Consider the following 25,939-nt stretch of genomic DNA (forward strand, 5'->3'; position numbering starts at 1 on the left):
CATCCTTCTTCAGGACACTGCTTCTCGGTTGACAATGGTTCGCTTCGCATCGCTGGCTGTTTCGCTTGTCACTCTTATCGCTGCTGCTATGCCAAGCACGGCATTTGATGCTCGCAGCGACCTCAACGCGCGAATGGTTTATGACCCGAAGATTCTCTACCCGACGCACGATACTGTGTGGAAGGTGGGCGACAAGGTCAACGTGACCTGGCGTGCTGCTGACATGCCTCGCGAATTTAGGGAATACACGGGTAAGGTTATTCTTGGACACATTGAGCCTGGCTCAATGAATGAACATCTGGCGAACACGCTCGCCGAAGACTTCAAAATGGCCGATGGTAACGTGACCTTTACAGTGCCGCACGTAAAGGAACGCGATGACTACGTGGTGGTGCTGATGGGAGACTCTGGCAACCACTCACCTAAGTTTACCATCCGCTCCGCTTAATTTTTGATACAGCATGTTTCACTTACTGCAGCTGGTCTGTAGAGAAGGTTTGTGTTTTATTTTGTTTCTTGTTTTTCTTTTCTTGTAGTTGATAAAATTGGTAGAACGTTTGAACGTGCATATGCTTTTACATGATAATGGATGGATCGGCAGCTTAATTTAGCGTGGCCACTGGTCGTATAAGAAAACGCGTGTGTGGTATATACGAACGATCGACTCATTCTTTGTCCCGTGACATCGCTGGTCATGCTTGTTAGCGTGGTCAAGTTCACGACGAATGCGGCAGTGCGTAACCCGTATTCTGTCTTTAGAGTTTTAAGGCTCTATGATCGCGAAGAACGGTATATTCCACATCGAGTTGACCAAACCCTTGCTTGAGCCGCAGGTCAGTGTGGGACCTGTCGTTTCTACAGAATCCTCGAATACCATTGGCCTCTTCACTCCACATAGCCTATTTTTGCAACAGGTTCCGCACGGAGAACGAGTGGCATCTTCCGCTTGGATCAAGTGGGGTACTTCACAAACGACTTGATTCTCCAGAACACTGTTTATCGATCGGAATAGTTCGCATTGCTTCGTTGGCTATTTCGCTTGTTACTATCATCTAGGCTGCCATACCAGCCTTGTCATCTAAAGATCGTAGCGATCTCAATGCGCGGATGGTTCATAATGCCATGATTTTCTACCCGACTAAAGACACTGTTTGGAAAGTGGGCGACGAAGTCAATGTGACTTGGCGGACAGTTCATATACCGTATGGAATGAGTTAGCGCTTAGGTAGGATCTTTTTCGAATACCAAGAGAACGGCATGCTGCATGCACTCCAAGACTATAGGCTTGCCGTGAACGTTCGCCTGGGAGACGGTAACGTGACCTTTAGTGTGCCACAAGTAGAGGAACGCGATGACTATGTGATCGTGATGAATGCCTCAGGAAAGAAGTCGTGTCCGTTCACAATTCGCTCTGCTTAGTTTTTGATACAGCATTGCACACCCGCTGCAACTAGTCTAGAGGGAAGATGAACACGGTTCAATTATTTTGTTATATGAAGTATTTGATAGCAACTTATAATGCGCGCATGCTTTATGAAGAAAATTGATGACTTTGATACTAACTAAATTATGTGGCGCGATGCATGAAGAGTCGCTGAGTTGTGCGGGTCGTGTCAAGTACAGCAAGCGAGTGCGAGCATTCCGCTCTGCTATCACCCGGGCAGCAAACTATCGGCTGGAAGTTCGGCCGATACAACCGGTAATTACTCGTAGAGCCTCTATGTGTATGTGTGTAGCCCCGGTTTTTTGCATCTCCCGTTTCATCCAGATGTCGTTCCTCGCGTCTCGTTCACTCTCCTCTTCTAAGGGATTTCTCAGTGCTGGAGCCCGTGCGATTGCTCCTGCTTCAAGCCGGCTTTTTTCGCAGTCCGCTGCTGCCAAGAATGTGAACTTCGGCCTCTCTGAGGATCAACAGGCGTACCAGGACCTAGCTCGCAAGTTTACGCGTGACAATATTATTCCAGTGGCTCGTCACCACGATGAAACCATGGAATACCCATGGGATGTGATCAAGAAGGCGCACAGTGTCGGTCTTTTGAACACGCATGTGCCTGAGAAGTATGGTGGACCGGGCCTTGGTTTGATGGAGTGCTCGCTGATCACGGAAGAGCTTGCGTACGGTTGCACAGGTATTCAGACAGCTATTGAGGCCAACGGTCTTGCCGAGGCGCCTTTGATTGTGGCTGGCAACGATCAACAAATGTCCAAGTACCTTGGCCGCATGACAGAGGAGCCGCTCGTGGCTTCCTACTGTGTCACAGAGCCCGGTGCTGGCTCTGATGTCGCCAACATTTCGACGCGTGCTGAAAAACGTGGCGACAAGTGGGTCCTGAATGGTACTAAGATGTGGATCACCAACGGTGGACATGCGAACTGGTACTTTGTATTGGCCCGCACGAACCCAGAAGAGCGCCCACACAAGGCCCTCTCTGGCTTCATCGTCGATGGTGACGCGCCAGGTGTTCTCCGTGGCAAGAAGGAGATTAATATGGGCCAGCGTTGCTCGGACACACGTATGATCACGTTCGAGGACGTGGAGGTGCCTGAGGAGAACTTGCTCGGTAAGCCGGGTGACGGTTTCAAGATTGCTATGGGTGCCTTTGACATTACGCGCCCACTAGTGGCTTCAGGTGCTGTTGGTCTTGCTCAGCGTGCTCTCTACGAGGCAACTGTGTACGCAAAGGAGCGCAAGACCATGGGCAAGTCTATCATCGACCACCAGGCCGTCGCCTTCATGCTTGCTGATATGCAGATGGCCGTCGAGTCATCTCGCAACCTTGTGTGGAAGGCTTGCTGGTACAAGGACCAGGGCAAGCGCAACAGCTTCTATGCTAGTATGGCCAAGTGCCTTGCCTCGCGTGCCGCCGTATCGAATGCTGACCAGGCTGTGCAAATTTATGGTGGTTTGGGCTTTAACAGCGAAAGTGCTGTGGAGAAGCTGTACCGCGATGCTAAGATTTTCGAGCTTTATGAGGGTACCTCGCAGATCCAGCGCCTTATCATTTCGCGCCAGCTCGCTGATCTGTACAATGCTTAAGAACCTTCCGAGTATGCGTTTGCATCCGATGCATATGGAAGGTTCATCTCATAGAACTAGCTCGATAAATGCTGCCATCGTTAACACGTGTCTCATTATGCGTTAAAGTCTACCTGAGAATGAAAAAATAGAAGAGCAAGCGGTCTCTACTCTCTTGCTCTCTTTGCATGAATCCGCTCAGTCAATTTGCTGCGCAGTCGTGCCATCACTTGGTCGCGCGAACTTGTAGCTGTATCGGTCGTGACAGGTGCTTCTGAGAACAAATTCGTCTCTTTTTGTGTAGATAAAGGCGATGTGGAGTCGGGGACTTGAACTGGCGTTGGAGTCATTGACTCTGACGTTGGATGAATCAAGTTCGAGATAGATAAAGGAGAGTCGTTCGATTGAGATTCGGACGGAACACCAGTCTGATTGCGTGCGTAGTTTGGTTGTGATACATTGGCCAAGTCAGTATGTGTGGGCATAGAAGCAGCCCGATGCATATAGAAGCTGGGTCTCGCCGGCGTTGTTCCAACACGAGATAAACCTGTGTCAGCTGCAGGCGCGTTAGAGTATCTTGCTTCCGAGGATACAGGTATGTGTTGACCCAGATGGATTGGCGAATCACCGTAAATCGGTGCATTCGAAGGTGGCGGACGTGCTGAGGAAGAGGCGGATACGGGTATGGTATGTTGAGTGGACCTCATATGTGCATGACTGCGAGGGAAGAGCCAAGGCGGGTGGTGTTCATGAACCTGAGGTTTTGTAAATGAAGGACGAATGAAGGAACGATGAGAAATCGGATGTGTTCGTTGTTGCTCAGCCGCTTTATAAGAAGGGCTTGGTTCTCTGGGAGCGATAGGACAAGGCTCCCTCGGCGGTTCAAGAGCATACGGCGACCATCTGGCCCGTCTTCGCGAAGGAGAAGATTGATCCTGTAAGGATGGCTTGACATCCTTCGATGGACGGTTGTTCATTCAATGACGGCAGGGTATCAACCGACGACGTTGTCAGTTCAGCAAAGAGATACGTTTCGTGTATCAGATGTTTGAAATAGGGGCACACTCATCTCGCATTAGGGCGGCACGTTTAGCGTTACTTTAGTGTGCCCACTCAAGTCAATCACTACGAAGGTACTTAAAGTTAGGAGAAACTGTGCGTTGGGATTTGTTCCGTAACCAAGTGGAGCGTTGTCATACGACAATTTATTTTTTCAAGGCCAAATAAGATGATGGCTTGCTCATTTTCAACATGTAGAATTGATGGCGAAAGTAACCGACCCTAGTGCGTAAAAATCGAACGCGCCAATAGAAAAAGGAGCATGAATCGAGGTACAGCGGTCATGCGTCCAAACATAGTGTATTTACATGAGCACCAATCATATGGCGAGCTTGGATGAACGTTGTGTAATGAATCCCAAGTTTACGCCCCGGCATCGGAGAGAAATTGTTAGGCGGACAAGGAAATTGAGTATGTCTCAGACGACTATTTTAAACCACGACGATGAAAAGTGAGGAGACCCTACAACAAAATAATATAAAAAACTATTTACCGCGGTCATGTTTCAGAGACGACCGAATTTCATTATGCAAGCTGCGGCTATGCCAGCCACACTTGCAAATCCAATAGCAGCGGGTAGTGCCATATCACGAGGAATAATTCCAAAGAGCGGTTCGTGTGTGCCAGATGGAGACGCACGATGGTTGACCGAAGCATTCTCGGCCCTTTGCACCTGAGCATCTGCCAGCTCACGCTGGCGCCTGCGATTGGCTGCAGTGGCCGACGACGCTGTAGCGTAGTCGCCATACAGTCCGTCACGCGCCACGGCTTCGTCCCACGTCTTCCCTCCTTGAAGGACCAGAAGTACACGATCGCGGCCCTGGTGGCGCGCTACTTTGACAGAATCGCACACATCGCTGTCGCTAGTCATCAGGACAAGGTCATCATCATCATCCTTGAATGCGAGTGTGAAATCGCGCACGTCTGGTGGGTTTACTTGAGTGCCAGATGGCATGGGCGGCGTAAATATCTGCTGAGGAAGCCGACCATCTTCGTCCAGCTCCGAACGCACTGGCTCGACTGGTTCGACGATTTGTGTATTGCTTGGTTTCGCAAAAAATGGGTCGCTTGAAAGCTTGATCAATACGATTTCATGAATAATATCGAAAGAATCATACCGTGCCTGGAAGCGATGGACGCGTCCACTTGGCGTGACAAACTTGAATAGATATGTACCATCGTCTGTCTCAAAGGGTGCAGAACCTCCCAGCGCCGATCCACCTTCATGAGTGCTTTCTCCTACGGCACTTGCGCTGTCGTTGGGATGCACGTCCGAGCTAAGGTCGACGCACCCTGGCGCAGGTGGCGACATGAGCGAGTCATTTCCAATCCGCTGAGAGCCACTCATGGCACTCATGGACTCTTCGCCAAAGGCACTGCCAGTGCCTTGGCCAAAACTGTTCCAAAAGCGGTTCCACATGGGCCCTCCATCGCTCTCATCGCCACTGTTCATGCTGTTGATCTGCTCCAGCGTCGCATAAGTCAGCTTTAGTACATCCACGACGCCCACAAGCCGCGCGTCGACGTCAACAACTGGAAGGTTCAAATACCGACCATCGTGCATCTTACGCAATGCTTCTTGGATTGACAAAGACGGCGAAGCGGTGTCAGGATGTGGCGTCATGACGCGTACAACGCTGCATCGCTCAGGATCTAAGCCAGCTGCAATCACACGCAGCACCACATCTTTAGAAGTGAAAATTCCTGCAATTTTGCCTGTTGCTATGCCTCGCTCGCCCTGTGCGCCTGATGCATTCTCCATCACGCAGACAGCAGTCGTGCGATGCTGCTTCATCAAGCGAGCTGCATCTCGCACTGTTGTACGCACGCCAACGGTACACGGCATCGTTCGTGAATCTAGAATGCTCGCGAGCTCTGGCATACTCATCCGCTCACGTAGCGACTGGACATACTGCATCATAGCCTGCTGGGGTCCCCCACCCCACTCATTTTGCACACCTTCCAGCGCATGGTACAGCTTTTGAGAGGATCCATGTGCGCGTTCGAGCTTCTCCAATGCCTCGTAAAACACTTTCGCAATATCCAACAGACCTACAACATCGCCGTCTTCGTTGCAAACTGGTAGGTGACGAAATCCACGCGTCACCATCGTACTTAATGCTTCTGTTGCGGAAGTTGTGTCGCGCGTGACCATGGGTGAGACTGTCATAATTGAGCTCACGGGCGTCATGCGCGGATCGATCCCACCTGCAACGATCCTGTAGGCCAAGTCCTTAGCTGTAAAGATCCCGGCAAGATGCTCTTCGTCATCGACAACAAGTACACAATCTGTACGCTTGGCAGCACAAAGCTGACTGGCATCTGTGATGCTCATAGTTTGCGGCACTGTGAGCGCTGGCAAGGGCCGAAGTGCCGAGACGGTGCCAGCCTGGACCTGGTTCCGTCGCCGACCTGGCTGCGGCGTAGATGGCTTGCCTGTTTTACGGCTGAGTTCTGTCTCTATACGTTTTCTGATTGCCTCATCACGTCGCGACTGTCGTTTCCGTGTATCGCTGCCGTGTGGCGAGTTCCGATACGACGACGTGCTCATCCTCCTGGTGGGGAAAGGTGGGCCCAAGAGTGTTTGGACAACACGAGCGGCGTGTCGTGTCACGTGCACAATCCCTCCTTCCCAGTGAATCAATCCCTCATCCCAGCGCCAAGAAGGTCTATCTGCCCACAGACTCTTTGCGTTGACAGCTCGATTGAACAACGCCCGCAGTTGCGTAAAGAGCCGGACAAGAAATTGAGCAAGTGAGTGAGTACCAGCCGGATACAAGCATTCGTACATAAATATTCCCATTCATCTGCCTAGCAATCGAATCAACGCTCCAGGAGCACTCGCAAGATGGGTGTAGCGGAAAAAATCAAGGAAGTCGAGGCGGAAATGGCCCGAACGCAGAAAAACAAGGCCACAGAGTATCATATTGGATTGCTTCGTGCAAAGCTCGCAAAGCTGCGCATGCAGTTGCTGGAGCCTGATAAGAAAGGTGGGAAGTCTGGCGAAGGCTTTGATGTGATGAAGTCCGGGAATGCGCGTGTTGTGTTGATAGGATTTCCATCCGTGGGCAAGTCGACACTCCTTTCTTCTATTACAGAAACAGAGAGTGAGACGGCGGCATATGAATATACGACACTGACGGCCATTCCGGGGGTGTTGGAGTATGAGGGAGCGCGGATTCAGCTGCTCGATTTACCAGGTATTATTGAAGGTGCTGCACAGGGTCGCGGTCGAGGACGCCAGGTCGTGAGTGTAGCCAAGACGGCCGATCTGGTAATGATGATGCTCGATGCAACCAAATCAGCACAACAGCGGCCATTGCTGGAGAAGGAGCTCGAGGACGTCGGGATTCGTCTGAACCAGAACAAGCCGGACGTGGTACTGAAGAAAAAGTCTGGCGGTGGCATTGTTGTGACAAAGGCGATGGGTCTGACACTTACGAAGATTGACGAAAAGATGATCCGCTCTATTCTCCAAGGCTACAAGATTCATAATTGTGATGTGATGATTCGCGAAGATATCACAGTGGACCAGTTCATTGACGTGCTTTTGGGCAATCGTAAATATGTCCCCTGCTTGTACGTGTACAACAAGATCGATGGAATCAGTATGGAAGAGATGGACCGACTTGCCAACGAGCCACGCAGTGTCGTGATCAGTTGCAATTTGAATCTGAATTTGGACTATCTGATTGAGCGTCTGTGGGAGGAACTGAACCTGAACCGCATATATACCAAGAAGCGTGGGCAGCACCCGGATCTGAAAGACCCGATTGTTGTCCGTCGCGGTGCCACTATTGAGCACGTGTGTCATGGAGTGCATCGTGCTCTGGTTGACAAGTTTGCCTATGCAATGGTATATGGCAAATCCAGCAAGTTCCCATTGGCACAGAAGGTCGGTCTGAACCATCTAGTAGCCAATGACGATGTTGTTACGATCTTCACGCGCTGAGATAACATCTGAGTTGGCTGTCTTGTCTTTGCGCATGGTATGTGTGGCTATTTCGCTCACTACTGGCCTCAAGTCCGTGTTCCAAAACTCGCGAGAGATAGGCAGGCAGCAAATGTAATGTAGGGGCCATAATGAACGAGTCCATGATGCACCATCCCACACCCATCGAGTATATTTTTTCGTCCCTTTTTGCGATGCCTCCACTCCCATGGCGTTGTTTGTTCTTGTCCCTGGCACGTTTCTTCTAGGCTAACAGCAAGACAACACATGTCTAACTTGGAAAGCAGAGGGCAGCGCCCGTACAAAGCATGGTGGATTGCCGGCGTAGCTGTGCTTGTAGCAGTTGTATCTTTGATCGTTGCGCGCCGCGCGGAGTTTTCAAACCACATTGATCTGTTGCTCGATTCCATGGATGAGCCATTGAACCGGCTCAAGCAGACAGGTCTTCCGTACGGGAATATCATGCCACCCGATATCCGTGAGCAAATGGAAAAAATGTTGGGAAGTGCGCGTAAGTGGTATGAGACGCAGGACTTTAAAGTCGGGCGTGAACTTGCGAAGAAAGGAGCAGAACCACATCATCCTGTTGTGCTGCTGCCAGGGATCGTCAGCACAGGCCTCGAGTCATGGAGCACAAGTGAGGAGCAGTCGCCATTTTTCCGGAAAAGACTGTGGGGGTCGACTTCGATGATCCAGCGTGCGTTGTTCGATAAGGACCACTGGGTACGCAACTTGATGCTCGATCCGGCCACGGGTTTAGACCCTGAAGGCACTCGGGTTCGCGCCGCTCAGGGACTCGATGCTGCCAGCTATTTTGCAGCTGGCTACTGGGTATGGAGCAAGATCATTGAGAACCTTGCAGCGGTAGGCTATGACATCAACCAGCTGTACTTGGCAAGCTACGACTGGCGTCTTAGTATGTTCAACTTGGAGGAGCGTGACCGGTTCTTTTCTCGCATCATGTCACAAATTGAGTTTCATACATTAGCTTATGGAAAAAAGACTGTGCTTATCAGTCATAGCATGGGCGGAACAGTGGCACTGTATTTCCTCAAGTGGGTTGAAAGGAAGCGCGGATCGTCGTGGATCGACGAGCATCTAGAGGCGTTTGTCAATCTATCTGGCACGCTGCTTGGCGTGCCAAAGGCGATGCCTGCGCTCATGACAGGTGAAATGCGCGATACGGTCCAAGCACCGGCCATGTTGGCATACCTGTTGGAGCGTTTTTTTAGTGCACAGGAACGTGCCGAGCTATTCCGCAGCTGGGCAGGCAGTGCAAGTCTGATTCCAAAAGGCGGGAATGCCGTGTGGGGCGACGAGCATGGCGCGCCAGATGATTTGGCCAATGCGACCAAGACGCATGGGATTATGATGGAATATGCTGAGCGGCATTCGCACGGGAATGAGACACGGCCCTCTAGGAAACTGAGTGTGGATGAGGTCTACCCATGGCTTCGCATGCATAGTGACAAACACTTCCAGAAGATGCTGCACTCGAACTACTCATTCGGGATCGAGCGTGATCCAGCCGCAGATCCAGGCGAATAATGCTGATCCAACAAAGTGGACGAACCCACTGGAAGTGGCGCTTCCTTATGCGCCGAACATGAAGATATATTGCGTGTATGGATGGAATCAGCCGACGGAAAGGTCGTATTGGATGCGTGATGTCGTTCCAGAAACAGATGTCTCCTCTCCAGAACTGTTTGAATCGTCACGGTCACAAACGATGATGATGCAAAATACGTCGGTGACCTCGACGTCTGTCCCGATGAGTAGGATTGATGGCACCATGTCTGATCACGAAGCCGTCCCGTCCATTGATTCTGGCGTGCGTGTCGGCGAGGGTGATGGCACTGTCCCGCTCTTGTCTCTGGGCTCTATGTGCGCGCGCGGCTGGAAGATGGACCGATACAATCCCGCTCGCATGAGGGTTGTAACCCACGAAGTGAAGCACGATCCCGATGCTTTTGACCTGCGCGGTGGCGACTCAAGTGGCGATCACATTGACATTCTTGGTTCACATGACTTAAACGAGGCTGTTGTGAAGATTGCCACAGGTTTAGGCGACTCGGTTCCAGAGCGGATCTTTTCACCGATTCAATCGTACGCTGACAAGATCCAGTGGTGAATGGTGCGTGCGTAATCTTTTTTTTTTTTTTCCTCACAGATAGGACCGCCACATATGGAGACATGCAGGTGTGGTGGCAACTCCACTGCATTCCTATTCATAGATGTTTGTTACACCCCTGTCAATGCGAATGTCTTTCATCATTTTTGTAGGACAAAGGATATGCAAATAAAAAAAATTGGGCCCAATTTGACAAGGCGTGCGAGTGGAGCGTGAGGGAATAGATCCGTGGTAAGGAAACCATGAACCATGATGTGTCGACCTCCTTGTCATCCTCTTGCGATGCGTACGAGGTTCTAGGTATACATCCATCGGCAAATGCGAGCGAAATTCGTGCTGCGTACCTTCGACTTGCTCGTGAGCACCATCCAGATAAAGTCAGGTCGCACTCACAGGGTGGTGAACAAATGCAGCGTATTGTGCAAGCATACGAAGTACTACACGACACTGTCTCGCGTGCGTACTATGACGAGGAACGTGCGGCCAAGCAGAGACGCAATGTTCCTGTACGCATAGCAGAGACAGTACCACTTGAGTGCATGGAAGCAGTAGAGCAACCTACGATGCATTTCCAATACCCATGCCGCTGTGGACAGGCGTACGTCATTGCACCTGACGCACTCGTGCAAGAAAACGGGTACGTAGGATGCATGGGCTGCTCAGAAACGATTCATGTTGTCTGGGATGAAGACAGCGATGACGACGGCGACAGCGGGCCCGGCGAGCGCATTGAGAACGAGGGATAAACCATGAACGACGGAGGTCACGGCACGAGCAGCCACACGAGGTGGCAGGGCGGCAGTGCGGGCGGTTGCTTGCTGGGTATAAGGATCGACTACGAAAGTAATTGTTTTGTACATATCTCAAACGCCATACGCCGACGCAAGTATGGCATGTTCTCCTGAGCAAAGTTCCATGCATAATCACCCGCATACTCTTCGCGGAGCAGAGCGAGGTCCGTGGGGTCTGCTGGCCTGGTGAAAGAGGCTGCATCCAACGGCGCTGCAGGATACGGCACGGCTGGATCACGCCGACTTAGCTGCTCCAGCGTCTGTACGGCAAAGACACCACAGTCATAGCCATTCCGCTGCTGTGGCGATGTGTAGTCAGCAAAGAAATCTGTCCAGTCGCTCAGATCCAGCTCCATGTGCTTCTTGTCGCGCATTTCGTCCTGCAGGTACGCACGCAGCCGCTCAAATACCACAGGGCTCGGCATGCCCATACTGTCATAGTACTCGAAGCGACGCAGGCGCAGGTTGATGGCCGCACAGACCCAATGTGCCTGTCCGACATTGATGGGCATCAGCACCAAATCTTTCGTAAAAAGATCCACACGTCTGGACCAGCGCCTGACACCGGCATATCCACGGGTCGTGAGGTTCTGCCAGAAGAAGGAGGAAAACACATGGACGCGCCAGAAAGCGCAAGGCCCATGCTTGGCCCGAGCGTTCTCCGCATCGGCATCGTTCGATCGCTGCTGGATGAGCTGGCCGTAAAAGTTGATCACCTCATCGTTGAGCCATTTGCCCGGGCGCAGCTTGGCCATATCATGGGCCTCGACCTGTGCACCAGGCATGCTTGCAATCACGCCGCGCTGCTGGAAGGCTGTCGACACACGTCTATCGCTGTCGGGCGGTAGCGATGCTGGGAGTGGTGGGCGGCCGAGGATGCCATGCAAGCTGCGCCGCTTTTCACGAGCTTGCCGCACCGCGGTTCGACGTGCCTCAAGAGGCGCGACCGGCGGAGGCAGCTGCGCTTGAGCATGTGCTTCTCGCCGCTTCAGCAAGTCTAGTGTGCGCTGAGTGTATGCCTGTTCATCCAGGACAGGTCTTGCCATGGGCCAAGTCTGGAGTGTCTCCAGGTCCATGAGCTGCTGGACATGTACGCGTTTCTTCACGAGCGAGTGGAAATCGTCGAACGAGAGCCTTGGACCACCACGGCGCATCGCTTGATATGCTTGCCGAATCATCGATGCAATGCGTGCCTGTTGCCGTGTGTTGATGCGAGCCTCAAAGTCATCCATAGCCAGAGGCGCTTTTCGGCGCATGCTCAGCGACGAGACGGTGCGTCGGTTCTGCTTGGGCCATGCATCGATTCGTTTGGATCGGAAAAGCGTTTTGGGCAATGCACCTGCCGCATGGTTATGGAAGTACTGAGGCCGGAAGTGCGATGGGCGGGCTGGCGCAACTGGAGCGCGAGATGCGAGAAACCGGCTCAACGCATTTGATGAGCACGGATGAGAAACTAAAGTAGGAGGGGTCGATAAAGTAGGTGGACTTGAAGATGTCCTTGAAGTCGTTCGTTCGTGTGAGACAGGCCCAGGCGAGGGGGATGAATCCGAGTCGTCAATGACGATCACAGATGAGTCACTTGATGAAGCAGTGGGCGAAGGCCTTTGGTCATGAGGATGAGACTGTGAAGAGTCGGGCTCATTTCGATTGTTGTCAGAGGATCTTTCAGAATGGAGTAGGGAACCAGAGCCTTTCATGGAGCGGTCCGATGCAGAGAGGGCCGATTTGTTTATCAAGTCATCATCTTCGAGCGCCTCGTTGTATTCGACGTCATCATCATCATCATGCTCGTCGACTCCTAGACCAACATCTTGATCGTCTGAGTCGATTTCAAACTCGTCTTCTGAAAGGTGATCTTCGTTCCCGTCAAAGTCAAGCTCTTCCGCTCCGTGCTGATCGTGATCGTCGATTTCATTCTCCTCAGCTTCAGGATCATCACCATCAGCCACGCTCTCTTCTGCATCGTGGTCAACGTCATCCACCACCTCGTTCTCCTCAGCTTCAGAATCATCGCCGCTGTCAATAGGGCTCTCCATAGTTTCAAGAGCATCGCCGTCAGCGTCGCTCTGCTCGGCATCGCGGTCACTATCGTCAAGCTCGTCGTCTGCAGCTTCAGAACCATCGCTGTTGTCAGCTTCACTCTGTTCGGGATTGGGATCACTACCGTCATGCTCGTCGTCTGCAGCTTCAAGACCATCACTGCTTTCAACTTCGCTCTGTTCGGCATCATCGTCGTTGTCGTCATGTTCGCCGTCTTTAGCTTCCGAACCATCGCTGCTGCCAGCTTCACTCTGCTGGGCATCGCGATCACTGTCTTCGTTCTCGCGGTCTTCAGTTTCAGAACCACCGCTGCTGTCAGCGTTGCTCTGCTCGGCATCAACGTCGTTGTCGTCTTGCTCGTCGTTTTCAGCTTCAAGACCATCGCTGCCATCACCGTCACCGTCACTGTCACTGTCACTGTCACTATCACCCTCACTCTCACTTCCCCTCTTGCTCTCATCTCGTTTCTGTTCCTCCCTCTTATTGACACGGCCATGCTCCTCCTTAGCATTCACACTGGGGTCGTTTTGCTTGCGTTCTTTACTCACAAGGGCCTGTGCGTCCTGAAAATGTCCGGCAAGCCAGTTTGCCTCCATATTCTCTTCTTGATCACGATCCCTCTTGTCTTGAGCCCGCCCAGTTGCTTGTTCCATGCATGGATCCTCCTGGGTGTCGAATGTCGCGGTCGAGGTCGCGGGCAAATCTGGACGCGATTTCTTGCTTGGACGAAAGAACGAGACTAGTCGTTCCCACCACGCGCTCATTCGATCTGTCGTGTGATGCGTGTCTCCATGCACTTCTTCGTCTCGTGTGCGCTTTGGCATCCCAGGCACTGACCTGGGCTACCTGGCGGTGTGACGCGTCGTCGAAGCAAATCACGCTCGAGTCGATGCATTCAGGCGGCCTCACGAGTCTTTATGCATAAGATTGCGAATAAATTATTTTTGCGCCCGGCGATGAATCTTCTTTATTAGGCCACGAGGCCAATTTAGACTATGGACCAGGAGAAGCAAGGGCCATGGCAAGAGGAAGGAATCGGCGCTTTGGGCCCCATGCCTGACGACGATGCTGGCGAATCGTCGTCTCACTTTGTTGCGCATGTCGTACTTGCGGAGGATGCAGATGTCGCGGCTATGGGCTTGCTACTCGAGCAGCATCTTCAGCGCATATGTTCATTGCCTCCGCCCGAAGGCGTGAATGGGTATATTTGGGATCGTGAGCCGCCTATGGTGCTGCAAGTACCAGAGGGCACCGAAAAGGCACTCGAAGTGTCCATGCGCGTGCAAGAGTGTGTTGATGATGAATGGTTCTTGACGTATGTGCTGCGTGAGTGGACCAAGACGTATACCGATGTGTGCATCCGTGTGAACGACGAAGACGGGGAGTTTCTCTTGATCGAGGCTGCCGATGCACTGCCATCATGGGCCCAGCCAGATACGACACAGAATCGTGTGTGGATCTATCAGGCGCAACTGCATTTAATTCCGATCGATGCGTCGTCGCGGGACACGTCTCTCTCGGTATCTGAGGCTGTGCGTCTCGTTCGCGATCCACACTGCGCTACACAAGCGCCATCTCTCGTACAAGACAAGGCATTTGCACGCGTCGATGCGTATCCAGCTGCTGCATTGACGCACCATCACACGACACTCGCTTTCCTTCCGCCAAATGCTGCCAAAGTATTTGCCACATACCCGCAGAGTACCGCCGAGGCTGTGCATGCACTAGAAAGTCGCGATGCGGTCAGTGTGCGCAGTCTTCGACATCTTCCAACGCCATTGCGCGTCCAGGCATGCAACGAAGTCGACGACGACGCCGCGACGGTCCCCAAACCACCGGCGACAGATGCCGTTCTTGTGCGTGTTACGTTGACGCGACATTTGTATGCACGATTGTCGTATGATCGGTTCTTTGCACCTGCATCACTTGGACGTCGTTGGCAGCGCTTCGTCGAGCTCTATCGCTTGGCGAAGCGAGGAGAAGCTTCAATGGCTGAGAAGAATGATCTTGCTCTCTGGGGACGTTGGTGTGATACAGGCGCCAAACTAGTTGCCGGTCTCGCTATGTGGCTCGATACTCTTGGCCGGCGGCAAATGACACAGATGCAAGATGCCTTATCGTCGTCTTCGTCCAGTAGTCCAACAATGGCGCCACATCGATACGAACAGTTCATCGCTGCCTTGACAAAGTTTGGGTTCTTTGGCAACGAGCTCTGTGGAAGCGCGGCTTGGAAAGAACGAGAAGCACAAGCTGCAGCGACAGCCGCGCGTCTAGGTTCTGTTTCACCTGGGTCTGCGGAATCGTCACGATCATCATCCGGCGTATCGTATCGACAGATCCTTTCCGCCATGCAAGCACAGGATCCTGAGAAAGAGCTTTGGCAGGCTCTACCGCTTACGTCACAGAGTATCCCGTCGCTACAAATGCACGAGGATAGCGAAGCATGGTTGTCGATGGCACCCCAGGACATTGAGGCACTACTTAGTGGCAGGACACAGGATGAGGCCGAGGATGCTTCTATGGACAGGTTTCAGTCCTTCATGTCCAAGATGCAATCATTTTTGCATCGTCAAGGTGATGTTGAGGGCGCTTTATTTGACGACGACGCAAACTTCGATACCCTAGAGGATGGCGATGAAGCTGGTGCTGACGCAGATGCCAATGACTCGTCCGACTCTGAGGCGGAGCGAAAAGCCCGCATGGACGCGCTCGTCGAACCGTTAGCCCCTGGGGAATGGGGCGCAGAGTCAGCCAAGGCGCATGATGGTTCACTCGCTTCAGACGACAAGGCAGCCACCACGGTGCAGGCTCATTCCAAGTCTATGACCCATTTGCAACCTGCCCTTCATCCACGAGGTGAAAAACGAACAAACCGCCTGGCTGGACTGTCCAGGCTGGAGCGATTCGATGGCGACAGCGACTCGGACGAGGCGTCGTTGCCTGACGATGATCACGACGCGGCAGAAGACCGGGCGGAGCGGCATCGTGCTTTGGAGATGATAGATGATGACGAACCAGAAGATGATGAGGAAGATGCTCCTATTGAGCAGGACATGGGTGACTTTTTCGAGTTCACGCGACGCACACTGGGTTTATCGGATTCTCAGTACGCTGAGATTCTAGAAGAGCGACGAAATCGAGGCGCCTTCGTGCCTTCGGCAGCTTGTCCCGATACGTGGGCCGAGAAAGTCCATGACTCCAAGTCCACAGATTCGACGATGTCGGAAACTGCTGCGCTGATGCCGACGACAACGACGAAGCCATCTCTTGCGTCCCTGGACGCGGCGCTGGATGCCATGGAGCAAGAACTTCAGGAGCGGACGAGACCATCCACGTCTACGTCATCAGGACGTGCTATGCTGTCGGATCCAATGGAGGAGGATGAAGATGCGGATGATCTGAACGAAGAAGAAACTGAGTTGCTACATCATCTGTTGGCGTCTGGCATGTCGTTACCTGAGAGTCTCCAGCGTTTCGCTACCGAGCATGATGTACATAACGCGGACGTTGAAATGCTGGGTCATTTCCTCGAGAGTTTCAAGGCGCAAAACGGGCATCCTGGTCCTGTTGGTACGTTGAGTCAGCGCCTCGGTGTTGGTTCTTTGCCTCGCGACACTGATCGGGCGTGAGCACAGCCCAGTCTGGTGATATCGGGATGCAGCGCAGATCAGGGAGTGTGTAGATGCATGTATACAATCCCACCAAGCCCAAGCCACGTGGATCCTGCGGCTTATTTGTCGCTCGACGACTTGAGTATTGATTAGTAAATAGTCTGGATATCTTTGCCTCGGTTTTCTGTGAGCCTGCGGTGTTCTTGACGGTTTCTCTGTAAGCACCAAGGCGACGGGGCGGATGTGATAGCGAGGGAAGCCCCAGTCCCTTGCACAGGCCTGTTTTGCTTGTGTATGGTGTTTATAGAGAAATCCAACACTTTGGCTGGCTGTTGAATGGGCTGTGCTACGTCCACCGTAGGACGAATGTGCACATGCGCAATGTTGACTAGCTACAATGCTGAGAGAGAGAGAGAGACATTTTGAGGATTCAATGCCTGGGTCGTCCATGTGGAAATATGGCCGTCACACAGGACAAATGTTTGCATCTTGGCACATGTTAGAGCCTGTCACTTTCGATCGCTTTCGTCCATATGTCTACCTATACGTAGGAAAACTACTTCTTTTCCTTATTTTCTTCCGCCGGCTTAGGAGGCACGAGCTTGTACTCGTTGGGAGTGTACGAAACACCCTCGCCAACTTGCTCCCAAGCGGAGGCCGGCTCAAAGTTGCGGTGAGCCTGCATGAGCTGGACGGGCTCATATACAACACGCTTCTTCTCCTCGTCCCAGCGCACCTCCGTGTACCCAGTGAGAGGGAAGTCCTTGCGCAGGGGATGACCTTCAAATCCATAGTCAGTGAGGATGCGTCGCAGGTCTGGATGGCCAGCAAAGAAAATGCCATACATGTCCCAAGCCTCGCGCTCGAACCAGTCTGCACTGCGGAAAAGACTCGTGACTGTCGGGACTGGTGTCACTTCGTCAGCGTACGTCTTTACACGAATTCGAGCATTGTTCCGAATGCTGAGCAGGTGGTAGTTCACTTCAAACCGCTGAGAACGGGTTGGATAATCCGCGCCTGAAATGTCCATCAAGACCTTGAATTGTGTAAGCGTGTGGTCGCGCAGGAACGTCATCGTTGGGATCAAGCCAGCTGGCGCCACATAGAATGTCAATTCGTCTTTGTACACGCTAAACTGCTGGATGAATCGCGGGAGCACTACAAAAAGATGGTCAGCTTCCTTGTTCGCGAAAGAGAGAGAGAGAGAGAGAGAGAGAGAGAGAGAGAGAGAGAGAGAACGTATGCGTGCGCACGCAGAAACACACACACACACACACACACACACCCAGCACTCACAGTGACAGGTTTAGTGAAAACATACCTGAAAGCACCCAGCTGCCATAGTCGTGCAAGGGACCTTGCATCGACTGATACTTGTCCATGGGGTTCATATTCGCTCGCTCAAGGTAAGGCGACTTTAACATCACTTTATCGCCCTGCTCCCGCAACGCCAGCGACGTCGAAATAGTGCGCAGACATGGCACATATGCGGCTTGGCGCACGGCCGGCCTCGCGCAGCGCAGGAGCGTTCGTGCAGCAGTCGCCATTTCGAACGATCGAAAAACCGTCGGTTATCCTGCCAAATTGTAGAGATGCGTCGGTCGGGACTGGACGGTGTTTCACCCTGCCGACGAGCTCGTCCGGCCGATATGCTTAGTCATCTTATGCGCCGCACATCCAGTACGACGTCTCAGCCATTGCTCTTCATTTTTGAGGTGCGTGTGCGTGTGTGTGATCCAGCCCCAATCGATCCATCGATGGCGACAACAAGAACTGCGCTGTCATCAACGCCGCCACATGTTCAAAGCGATGCAAAAGTTCTCAACACACATGTACTTGCATACCCTGATGCATTGCCTTATTATGACACCGAGATAGACCATGTGCGTGGACTCCGCGAGACTGTGGAGCAAGCCATTGAGGAGGAAAAGCAGCAATTGCCGTACGCGCCGCAAGACCTATTGCCACCTGCCCATGTTCCCTGGTCGGATAAGCCGGCATGGACAGCCGACTGGGAGCGAGCGAAGCGCGGAGAATCGATGCATGCGATTGATACCACACGATACCAACTCCCAGCGCCCAGCGGTGGCGCGGAGGCATCTGAAGAGGCATGGGCCCATGCACTTAGGAATGCCGAGACCCAGCTGGCATACATGGAAGCACGGTAAGTTTGCGCTCTAGCATACACTAACCGCATCTTTTCAGGCTGAACAACATTGAGCTTCTGCGACGATATGGACGTATGTGTCACGTATCTAGGCGATGAACTAACGCGTGAACAGCCAATCTTTGGCGTCTTCATAACTACCAGCAGGAAGCCATGGTCGCATTCGAGATGCGTGCGAAAGAGCATACGTCTCACGAAATGGACGAGCTGAACCGGACGCGGAAAGCGACGCACTTGCACCTGGGCGACAAGATCTCGACGTACGAATCGCGATGGCGTGACTTGGTGTCGAGGAACTTGTCGATCCGAGTTGCCACTCTAACTACGCGTGCTAATATGCAAGAGATCATGCAACGCACAGAAGATATGAAACGGGAATTAGCATCCATGGACGCAGCACAGGTATAGATTCTCCATGTACAGTTATCAATGAATCAAAGCGAACGTGAACAGACGAATGGCAATAGAGGGCGAAAGGAGAGCGAATATGCATGGCAGGTCAAGAGGTGTGACCAACAAAAAAAGAGGCTGCCTCGCGTTATGAAGGCCGACATACGTGTTACGCTGCCGTGTCCTTGGGTGTTTGACGCAGCAGATCAAGGAAATGGCTCTTGCTAAGTTCCTTGACGGCCATATCTTTGCTGCCCAGAGCGTTCAATTTGCGTGACTTTTGCGTAGAGCGGGCTTTTTCAATATCACTTTCTGTGGTAGATTGCGCGGCGCGGATGGCATTGAAGAGTTTCACCACACCTCGTTGGGCCGTCTTACGCAGACGTCGTTCGTAGCCTTTGGCACCTCCTTGTTCTGTCCACGCATCTAGAGCCGCGCCTGAAAGTGGCATTTGTGTGCTATTGGAGAGTGTTCCAGGGGCTCCCCACTCACCGATCACATCCTTGATATGGGCCCGCTCTTCTCGCTCTCTTCGTTGTTCCAATGCAAGACGTGCTGCTTTGGCTCGAAGTGTCGTAGCATTCGCTGTTCGACGGATTCGTGGTGCAAGCGAGAGAATTTCATTTTGCCCTTTGGTAGCCGTTGTGGCATCACCAAGCAGCTGCTCCAGTGTTTCTCCGAATGCACCTGGGGATAGAGCGCGTCGTTTGCGTTCTGTGTGAGAAAGAGCTAGGACGTACTTTGTGTTTTGGCACTTTTTTCTTGTGAAAAATGAGTGTTGTTTTCATCACCACTTTCGACACCATTTGCGCCTTCATCATCATCATCATCATCATCATCATTGTCATCGTCATCGGCATCGTCCTCCTCTTCATCATCATCATCGTCATCATCGTCATTGTCATTGTCATTGTCATCATCGTCCATGTCGCCTTCACGGCTGTCCACAGCACGTCCTTCTCGTTCGCTCACCTTCTTCTTGCCTCCTTGTCTCTCATTCGCACTAGGATTGCCGAAACTCATCTTCCATTTTGAGCGCCCGTGCTGTTGAGGCTGCGTCGCCATTCTTTTCTGTACGCCAGGCATGGCGCGTGCCACCAAAAAACCAAGTGGGTTGAATTATTTTTTCTTTTTTCGCAGTAGGCACTTGGTCAGCCAGCCAGTCAAGCCAGCTTGCCCTCGTCAGCGAGTGGGCGGCGGCTAGGTACAGTCAGCACATCCACGTGACAGTCCCGCAACGCCAGCGGCGAACACGGACTCAGGGCACCCGTACGAGGCTTGGACCGTTACCAGCAAGAGCACTGTCGATACCATGATTCGCGCTCTGAACCTTTTCCGATCGCGTGCGACTATGGCACAGAGCATGCTGCGCTCTGGTGCCAATGTGGGCATGCAGAAGCGGTTCCTGTCGATTCACGAATACCTTTCGATGGGTCTGCTGAACAAGTACGGCATCAACACACCCAAGTTTTTCCCCGCAAAAGACAGTGATGAGGCGTACTTGTCAACGAAAAAGTTCGACGGTAAGCCTGTGGTTGTCAAGGCACAAGTGCTCGCTGGTGGCCGTGGAAAGGGCCACTTCGACAACGGACTTCAGGGCGGTGTCCATCTGGTCAAGTCGTACGTACTACATAGCCTAAAGAGAGGGCTGTTTCCACACGAACGAAACACTAACCAACATGCAGTGCTGAGGAAGCTCGTGACCTAACGGGCAAGATGGTCGGATCCAAGCTCATCACGAAGCAGACGGGTGCCGCAGGCCGTGTGTGCAACTCCGTTATGATTGCTGAGGCTCGCACACCTAAACACGAGTACTACGTTGCGATTCTGAACGACCGTGTGCGCCAGCTGCCCGTGCTGATTGCGTCGAATCAAGGCGGTATGTCGATCGAAGAAGTCGCCAAGGAGAACCCGGACGCTATTATTACGACACCTATTGACTACACAAAGGGTCTGGATATGGAGACCGCGAAGCAGGTGGCCCACAAGCTCGGATTCTCTGGCGAGCAACAAGAGAATGAGGCCGCCGACACTTTCGTGAAACTCTACAAGTTGTTCCGTGAACGTGACGCGACTCAGGTGGAAATCAACCCACTCGCCGAGAGCGAGGATGGCGCCGTGCTGTGTATGGACGCGAAGCTTGGCTTTGATGAGCATGCTGATTTCCGTCAGAAGGAAGTATTCGAGATGCGTGACCTGACGCAGGAGGACCCTAGCGAAGTGAGGGCTAGTAGGTACGGCCTGAACTTTATCAAGCTCGACGGTAACATTGGTTGTCTCGTGAACGGTGCTGGTCTCGCTATGGCGACGCTCGATCTCCTCTCGCTCAACGGCGGTAAGCCTGCGAACTTCTTGGATGTTGGTGGTGGTGCGAACGCCGAGGCTGTGAAGAAGGCATTTGAGATCGTTCTTGAGGGCGAAGGCGTGCGTGCTATCTTGGTGAACATTTTCGGTGGTATCATGCGCTGTGACGTTATTGCTGAGGGTATTATCAAGGCTACCAAGGAGATGGAACTCAAGATCCCTCTAGTGGTCCGTCTTCAGGGCACGAAGGAGCAAGAGGCGAAGGAGCTCATTCGTCAGTCTGGTCTGAAGATCCAGGCTTACAATGACTTGGACGAGGCTGCTCGCAAGGCTGTGGAAGCTGCCGCTCAGTAATGACTCTATCTCTCCCAAGGACATACTCAAATATACACACTCTCACACTTTCGAATAAGCTACACATACCGTAGGTGCTCGGGATAGATGTTTCACTTCCTCTTTACTTTTCGTTCCGAATTGTACCTATTATGTGATATATATATATATATATGTACCTGTATGAGTCGAATGCATCGGCATATCAATTTCACCAATGCGCTACATGTGCCTGAACAAGGGATTCCTTGTGCACTATTCTTTTCTTTTCTACTCGCTCATCAGGATGGCAAAGCAATGCGCATCTTGTGAGTCTCGAGACGACTTGACACATGTCAACCCAGCCAACAGAAGACATGGGGAAACACATAAGCTTGGACATGGAAGCAAGGGTCGAGGCAGGGGTAGGGTCCAGGTGTGAAATCAAGTCCGAACGGGCATCACGAAACGCGGCAAACCACCTCGCCATCGAGCTTTCGACGCATTGCCTCTTTTGCTTCGAACCATCCGTGTTTCCCACAATCAACAATGCCGATTTCCCCTGCTCGCAAGGGTGTCACAAACTTCGCTCGCCTGCCGGTCACCCAAAGCAGAAGCTCATCTTTTGACATAAACAGATGACGCGATGGCTTACTGACAAGGTTCATTCGTTCAAGCACAGGTCTATCATCATTCCGATACTTGAGATCAATCCAAAGCCGTCTTCGTACTTCAGGCGCGGCATTCCAGTCCACTGCACTTGGCCCTGCAATGGTACCGCGCGTCACGTTGTAAATAAATCCATGGTGCAATAAAATTGACATGATCGATGCATTTGCCTTCGTGTAAGGAATTGGCACCGACTTTAGCTTTGCACGCGATGCATTTTGCAATCGTACGCAAAGATCCGCATGCAACGGCATGTCGGTCGCTTCGGACAGAAAGGCGTTGATGTATTGTCCGCCATCGTCGAAGAACCTCCGCCCATTGACATCAGTCTATCACGTGACTATCCACGCCGAAACGCTACAGTCGTCACAGTCGATCCCTGCTGTCCACCCTGTTCATGTATCAGCGGAAATGTTTGTGTGTGTGTGTGGAAAAGGCACAAACATACAAATGTGAAAGAAGGCGTTGGAACAACATGCTCAATCAAAAATCCTAGATATGGTCAGCTTAGCAAGTAGGAAGTGGGCTGCATAGATGCAGGGCAGCGTGTGTTACGCACCTGCTGGCTGAAATTTGGTGGCCAATTCTTCCTGCGTGAAATTGCAACTGGTGATGAAAAAGATACCGCCGTCCTTCCTTGTTAAACGATGCACAGCTTCCACATATAAGTCCACGGGAAGTTTCCCGTGCACCAGTTGGGACGATAGTGCAATCTATGCGTTAGTGACTTGGTTTCATAACATACCGCATCATACTGCGTCAGAGCTGTTATCTTCCGTGAATATATACGTACTGTTCCTTTATCGCACACAATGTCCCATCCTTTGCCATGACTTGGACGCGCGGCGAGCTCGTCCATCTCGGGCATATTGCGCAAATCACATTCAAGGAACAAGATCTGTTCGCATCCATGCCCCCGTTTAGAACCAATTGCCTTGGATAACTCAATTGATGCTGCTGAGTAGTCAATACCACACAGTCTTGCTGGAAAAATGATATCTGGCGTCATGTTTTCTGCTTCATCCAGCTGAGCATCCATCAGGGCAAATAGTAGGTGGCCATTTCCTGTGCCTACGTCCAAAATATACTTCGCTTCTTCATCAGATTTTTCTTGCAACATGTCGACAAGATAGCGAATCATCCGTTCAACACTATCTTCGCCAAACCTAACGAAGTGTGAGTGCCTCAAGCCTCAAGTCACGTACCACACTTCGCCCTCATCTCCAATATCATTGTACGTCGCAACTTCGCGCCTTATCATGTAAGATTCCAACTCACATACTCGTAGACCTGATCCCAATGCTCTTTCGTGCCAAGCTTCGACTCCGGCAAGCTTTCCACACGCCCGTCCATTTGTATGGAAAGGTGCTTTCTCGTGTTGTTTGCTTTTCTCCACAAATGAATGAACTAGCTATGAAAGTGAGTATTATGAAATTGTTGTTCGAGTTTATTTTTTCATGCCTTGTGGTGAAACTCTGCTCGATATGCCAGTATGTCCTTGGTGCTTGTCAGGAACACGATTGGGTCGAAACGTAGACTATGGCATTTCTTGGTTGTCTTCATACTGCACGAAAAAAGGCTCACAAGTCATCTGCTTATTTTTAGGGAATTGAATCGCCCATATGACTTGGGCATCTTGGACGACCCTTCTCTAGTTTACCACATAGACTTGGTCAATACACGAGAAAAAAATTCTCATACATGTTACGCGCGCCTATGTACGGTCACAAGTAAGACATTTTACATGTATTCGCATGTCTCGAGAATACCTGCACGCTCATCCAGACACGAAAGTGGTCTCTAGAACGAGCACGGCAACTGAATCAAACTCTTTCACACGCCGGAATAAACACTAACACGATACACATTTATGCACGCATCTAAATGCCACCACTGGTATGCTTTGTTGACTCAAATCTAACATGCCATTCACTGCAACGCTATACAGTGGTTTGGCTACTTTTGGGTGCCCAATGGCAGCTAGCATTTAATGCATGCAGGTGGGGGAACCGACCTAGTGACAAAGCGCCAATCTCCTACTCCCGCAGTAGAGGGTATACATGTCCTCTCTCTGCTAGTCCTTACGTACACAAGCGGACGACACAATTTAGTGCTTCGGGCGGAAAGAGCAACCTGCACACAAGTTAGCCACACGAACAGACGCCACAAGTCGAATGTACATACCGACAGCAAGACGGGCCTTACCACCAGTTGGCTGGCTCAGAACCTGAGCGCAGCTTCCGCAAAGAACGACCGACTGAGCATGCGAAAACACAGTCGTGATGGCGAAGCATCCAGGGCACTTGACGTCCATGAAAAACGAGTCAGGGCTCTGAACCAGACGCTTGAGCTTGTGGCACCTCTGTTGCTGCTCGCGAGGCGGGTTGATAAGATCAACTGCGAGAGTCTTCGATGTCAGCTCATAAGCTCTTCAACATACCATTCTTTACACAGTCAAGAGTTAGGAGAAAAAAGCCACAGGTGGCGATCACAGTCCCCTCCCTTCCTAGCCCCCTAACATTGGGCCAATCGTAAGGACACAAGTGCCGGGTCTGAAACTGTACAGAGGATCACGTGACACACACTTCATCAGGGCTCATCATAACACGACCTCTTTTGGTGTAAATGAAGCCTAATAGGATATGGCAACACAGTTTCTGCACGGTAGTGGCCTGAATTTTTGCACCCGACTTTCTCGCGCCCAAGTGTCTCCCGACCCTTCCTCACAACCAGCAAGCACGCAAATTTGAGGTGTGTGTCGCTATCGCTCCTCTGACTTGTTGATCATTGTACTAACATAACGTCTTCAGTCATGGTTAACTTGCGTGTCCAAAGGCGTCTGGCTTCGTCGGTCCTCGGTGTGGGCAAGCGTAAGATCTGGCTTGACCCAGCTGAGCAGACTGACATCGCGAATGCTAACTCGCGTGCTAACATTCGCAAGCTGATCAAGGATGGTCAAATCATCCAGAAGCCAGTTGTGTCGCATTCGCGTGAGCGCACGCGTAACCTGCACCACGCTAAGCGTCTTGGTCGTCACACTGGTTACGGTAAGCGCAAGGGTACTGCTGAGGCCCGTTTCCCTACAAAGGTTCAATGGATGCGCCGTCAGCGTGTGTTGCGCCGCCTGCTGCGGAAGTACCGCGAGGCTGGTAAGATTGACAAGCACCTTTACCATGACCTGTACCTTAAGTCGAAGGGTAACGTGTTCAAGAACAAGCGTGTTTTGATGGAACACATTCACAAGGCTAAGGCTGAGAAGCTCCGGTCGAAGCACTTGGCAGACCAGATGGAGGCTCGCCGTCTTCGCAACAAGACCCTGCGCGAGCGCCGTGCCCAGCGGGTCGCCGAGAAGCGGGCTGCCATTCTTGCCGTCGAACACGAGGGCGAGGAGAAGCAGTAAATATCCTCTTCCTGCATTCGCACCCAAAAGACACCGCGCACAGCGACGTGACGACTCTGTTTCATTTTTTATCCAACGCTCTATTCTGTCTGCGCAT

General features: G+C 51.9%; 17 protein-coding genes across 17 annotated transcripts; 10 read left to right on the plus strand and 7 right to left on the minus strand.

Annotated features, from left to right (window-relative positions):
• Nucleotides 1–34: 34 nt before the first annotated feature.
• Nucleotides 35–448, plus strand: MGL_3153 (uncharacterized protein; the record flags this gene model as incomplete). The annotated part of the gene is made up of 1 exon (XM_001729557.1): nt 35–448. The coding sequence occupies one exon, from the start codon at nt 35–37 to the stop codon at nt 446–448; it is 414 nt and encodes a 137-aa protein (XP_001729609.1).
• A 1,320-nt stretch (nt 449–1,768) lies between these two features.
• MGL_3154 (uncharacterized protein) lies at nt 1,769–3,037 on the plus strand (the record flags this gene model as incomplete). Its single annotated transcript, XM_001729558.1, has 1 exon — nt 1,769–3,037. The coding sequence occupies one exon, from the start codon at nt 1,769–1,771 to the stop codon at nt 3,035–3,037; it is 1,269 nt and encodes a 422-aa protein (XP_001729610.1).
• A 1,543-nt stretch (nt 3,038–4,580) lies between these two features.
• Nucleotides 4,581–6,626, minus strand: MGL_3155 (uncharacterized protein; the record flags this gene model as incomplete). Its single annotated transcript, XM_001729559.1, has 1 exon — nt 4,581–6,626. One exon carries the CDS (start codon nt 6,624–6,626, stop codon nt 4,581–4,583), a length of 2,046 nt encoding a protein of 681 aa, XP_001729611.1.
• Nucleotides 6,627–6,923: 297 nt separating this feature from the next.
• On the plus strand, nt 6,924–8,027 carry MGL_3156 (uncharacterized protein; the record flags this gene model as incomplete). Its single annotated transcript, XM_001729560.1, has 1 exon — nt 6,924–8,027. One exon carries the CDS (start codon nt 6,924–6,926, stop codon nt 8,025–8,027), a length of 1,104 nt encoding a protein of 367 aa, XP_001729612.1.
• A 267-nt stretch (nt 8,028–8,294) lies between these two features.
• Nucleotides 8,295–9,575, plus strand: MGL_3157 (uncharacterized protein; the record flags this gene model as incomplete). The annotated part of the gene is made up of 1 exon (XM_001729561.1): nt 8,295–9,575. The coding sequence occupies one exon, from the start codon at nt 8,295–8,297 to the stop codon at nt 9,573–9,575; it is 1,281 nt and encodes a 426-aa protein (XP_001729613.1).
• Nucleotides 9,576–9,798: 223 nt separating this feature from the next.
• Nucleotides 9,799–10,158, plus strand: MGL_3158 (uncharacterized protein; the record flags this gene model as incomplete). Its single annotated transcript, XM_001729562.1, has 1 exon — nt 9,799–10,158. One exon carries the CDS (start codon nt 9,799–9,801, stop codon nt 10,156–10,158), a length of 360 nt encoding a protein of 119 aa, XP_001729614.1.
• Nucleotides 10,159–10,400: 242 nt separating this feature from the next.
• On the plus strand, nt 10,401–10,904 carry MGL_3159 (uncharacterized protein; the record flags this gene model as incomplete). The annotated part of the gene is made up of 1 exon (XM_001729563.1): nt 10,401–10,904. The coding sequence occupies one exon, from the start codon at nt 10,401–10,403 to the stop codon at nt 10,902–10,904; it is 504 nt and encodes a 167-aa protein (XP_001729615.1).
• An 89-nt stretch (nt 10,905–10,993) lies between these two features.
• MGL_3160 (uncharacterized protein) lies at nt 10,994–13,585 on the minus strand (the record flags this gene model as incomplete). Its single annotated transcript, XM_001729564.1, has 1 exon — nt 10,994–13,585. One exon carries the CDS (start codon nt 13,583–13,585, stop codon nt 10,994–10,996), a length of 2,592 nt encoding a protein of 863 aa, XP_001729616.1.
• Nucleotides 13,586–13,984: 399 nt separating this feature from the next.
• MGL_3161 (uncharacterized protein) lies at nt 13,985–16,618 on the plus strand (the record flags this gene model as incomplete). The annotated part of the gene is made up of 1 exon (XM_001729565.1): nt 13,985–16,618. One exon carries the CDS (start codon nt 13,985–13,987, stop codon nt 16,616–16,618), a length of 2,634 nt encoding a protein of 877 aa, XP_001729617.1.
• Nucleotides 16,619–17,156: 538 nt separating this feature from the next.
• On the minus strand, nt 17,157–18,147 carry MGL_3162 (uncharacterized protein; the record flags this gene model as incomplete). The annotated part of the gene is made up of 2 exons (XM_001729566.1): nt 17,157–17,758; nt 17,922–18,147. 2 exons carry the CDS (start codon nt 18,145–18,147, stop codon nt 17,157–17,159), a joined length of 828 nt encoding a protein of 275 aa, XP_001729618.1.
• A 102-nt stretch (nt 18,148–18,249) lies between these two features.
• Nucleotides 18,250–19,175, plus strand: MGL_3163 (uncharacterized protein; the record flags this gene model as incomplete). The annotated part of the gene is made up of 3 exons (XM_001729567.1): nt 18,250–18,764; nt 18,806–18,840; nt 18,883–19,175. The coding sequence occupies 3 exons, from the start codon at nt 18,250–18,252 to the stop codon at nt 19,173–19,175; spliced, it is 843 nt and encodes a 280-aa protein (XP_001729619.1).
• Nucleotides 19,176–19,326: 151 nt separating this feature from the next.
• On the minus strand, nt 19,327–20,180 carry MGL_3164 (uncharacterized protein; the record flags this gene model as incomplete). The annotated part of the gene is made up of 2 exons (XM_001729568.1): nt 19,327–19,871; nt 19,898–20,180. 2 exons carry the CDS (start codon nt 20,178–20,180, stop codon nt 19,327–19,329), a joined length of 828 nt encoding a protein of 275 aa, XP_001729620.1.
• Nucleotides 20,181–20,469: 289 nt separating this feature from the next.
• Nucleotides 20,470–21,815, plus strand: MGL_3165 (uncharacterized protein; the record flags this gene model as incomplete). The annotated part of the gene is made up of 2 exons (XM_001729569.1): nt 20,470–20,777; nt 20,843–21,815. 2 exons carry the CDS (start codon nt 20,470–20,472, stop codon nt 21,813–21,815), a joined length of 1,281 nt encoding a protein of 426 aa, XP_001729621.1.
• A 419-nt stretch (nt 21,816–22,234) lies between these two features.
• On the minus strand, nt 22,235–22,696 carry MGL_3166 (uncharacterized protein; the record flags this gene model as incomplete). Its single annotated transcript, XM_001729570.1, has 1 exon — nt 22,235–22,696. One exon carries the CDS (start codon nt 22,694–22,696, stop codon nt 22,235–22,237), a length of 462 nt encoding a protein of 153 aa, XP_001729622.1.
• Nucleotides 22,697–22,782: 86 nt separating this feature from the next.
• Nucleotides 22,783–23,795, minus strand: MGL_3167 (uncharacterized protein; the record flags this gene model as incomplete). Its single annotated transcript, XM_001729571.1, has 4 exons — nt 22,783–22,934; nt 23,002–23,155; nt 23,236–23,608; nt 23,725–23,795. The coding sequence occupies 4 exons, from the start codon at nt 23,793–23,795 to the stop codon at nt 22,783–22,785; spliced, it is 750 nt and encodes a 249-aa protein (XP_001729623.1).
• Nucleotides 23,796–24,549: 754 nt separating this feature from the next.
• On the minus strand, nt 24,550–24,756 carry MGL_3168 (uncharacterized protein; the record flags this gene model as incomplete). The annotated part of the gene is made up of 2 exons (XM_001729572.1): nt 24,550–24,575; nt 24,627–24,756. 2 exons carry the CDS (start codon nt 24,754–24,756, stop codon nt 24,550–24,552), a joined length of 156 nt encoding a protein of 51 aa, XP_001729624.1.
• A 498-nt stretch (nt 24,757–25,254) lies between these two features.
• On the plus strand, nt 25,255–25,842 carry MGL_3169 (uncharacterized protein; the record flags this gene model as incomplete). Its single annotated transcript, XM_001729573.1, has 1 exon — nt 25,255–25,842. One exon carries the CDS (start codon nt 25,255–25,257, stop codon nt 25,840–25,842), a length of 588 nt encoding a protein of 195 aa, XP_001729625.1.
• Between the last annotated feature and the right edge of the window lie 97 nt (nt 25,843–25,939).

The sequence above is a fragment of the Malassezia globosa genome, assembly GCF_000181695.2.
Source record: "Malassezia globosa CBS 7966 chromosome Unknown mgl_sf_8.1, whole genome shotgun sequence".
Taxonomy (NCBI): domain Eukaryota; kingdom Fungi; phylum Basidiomycota; class Malasseziomycetes; order Malasseziales; family Malasseziaceae; genus Malassezia; species Malassezia globosa.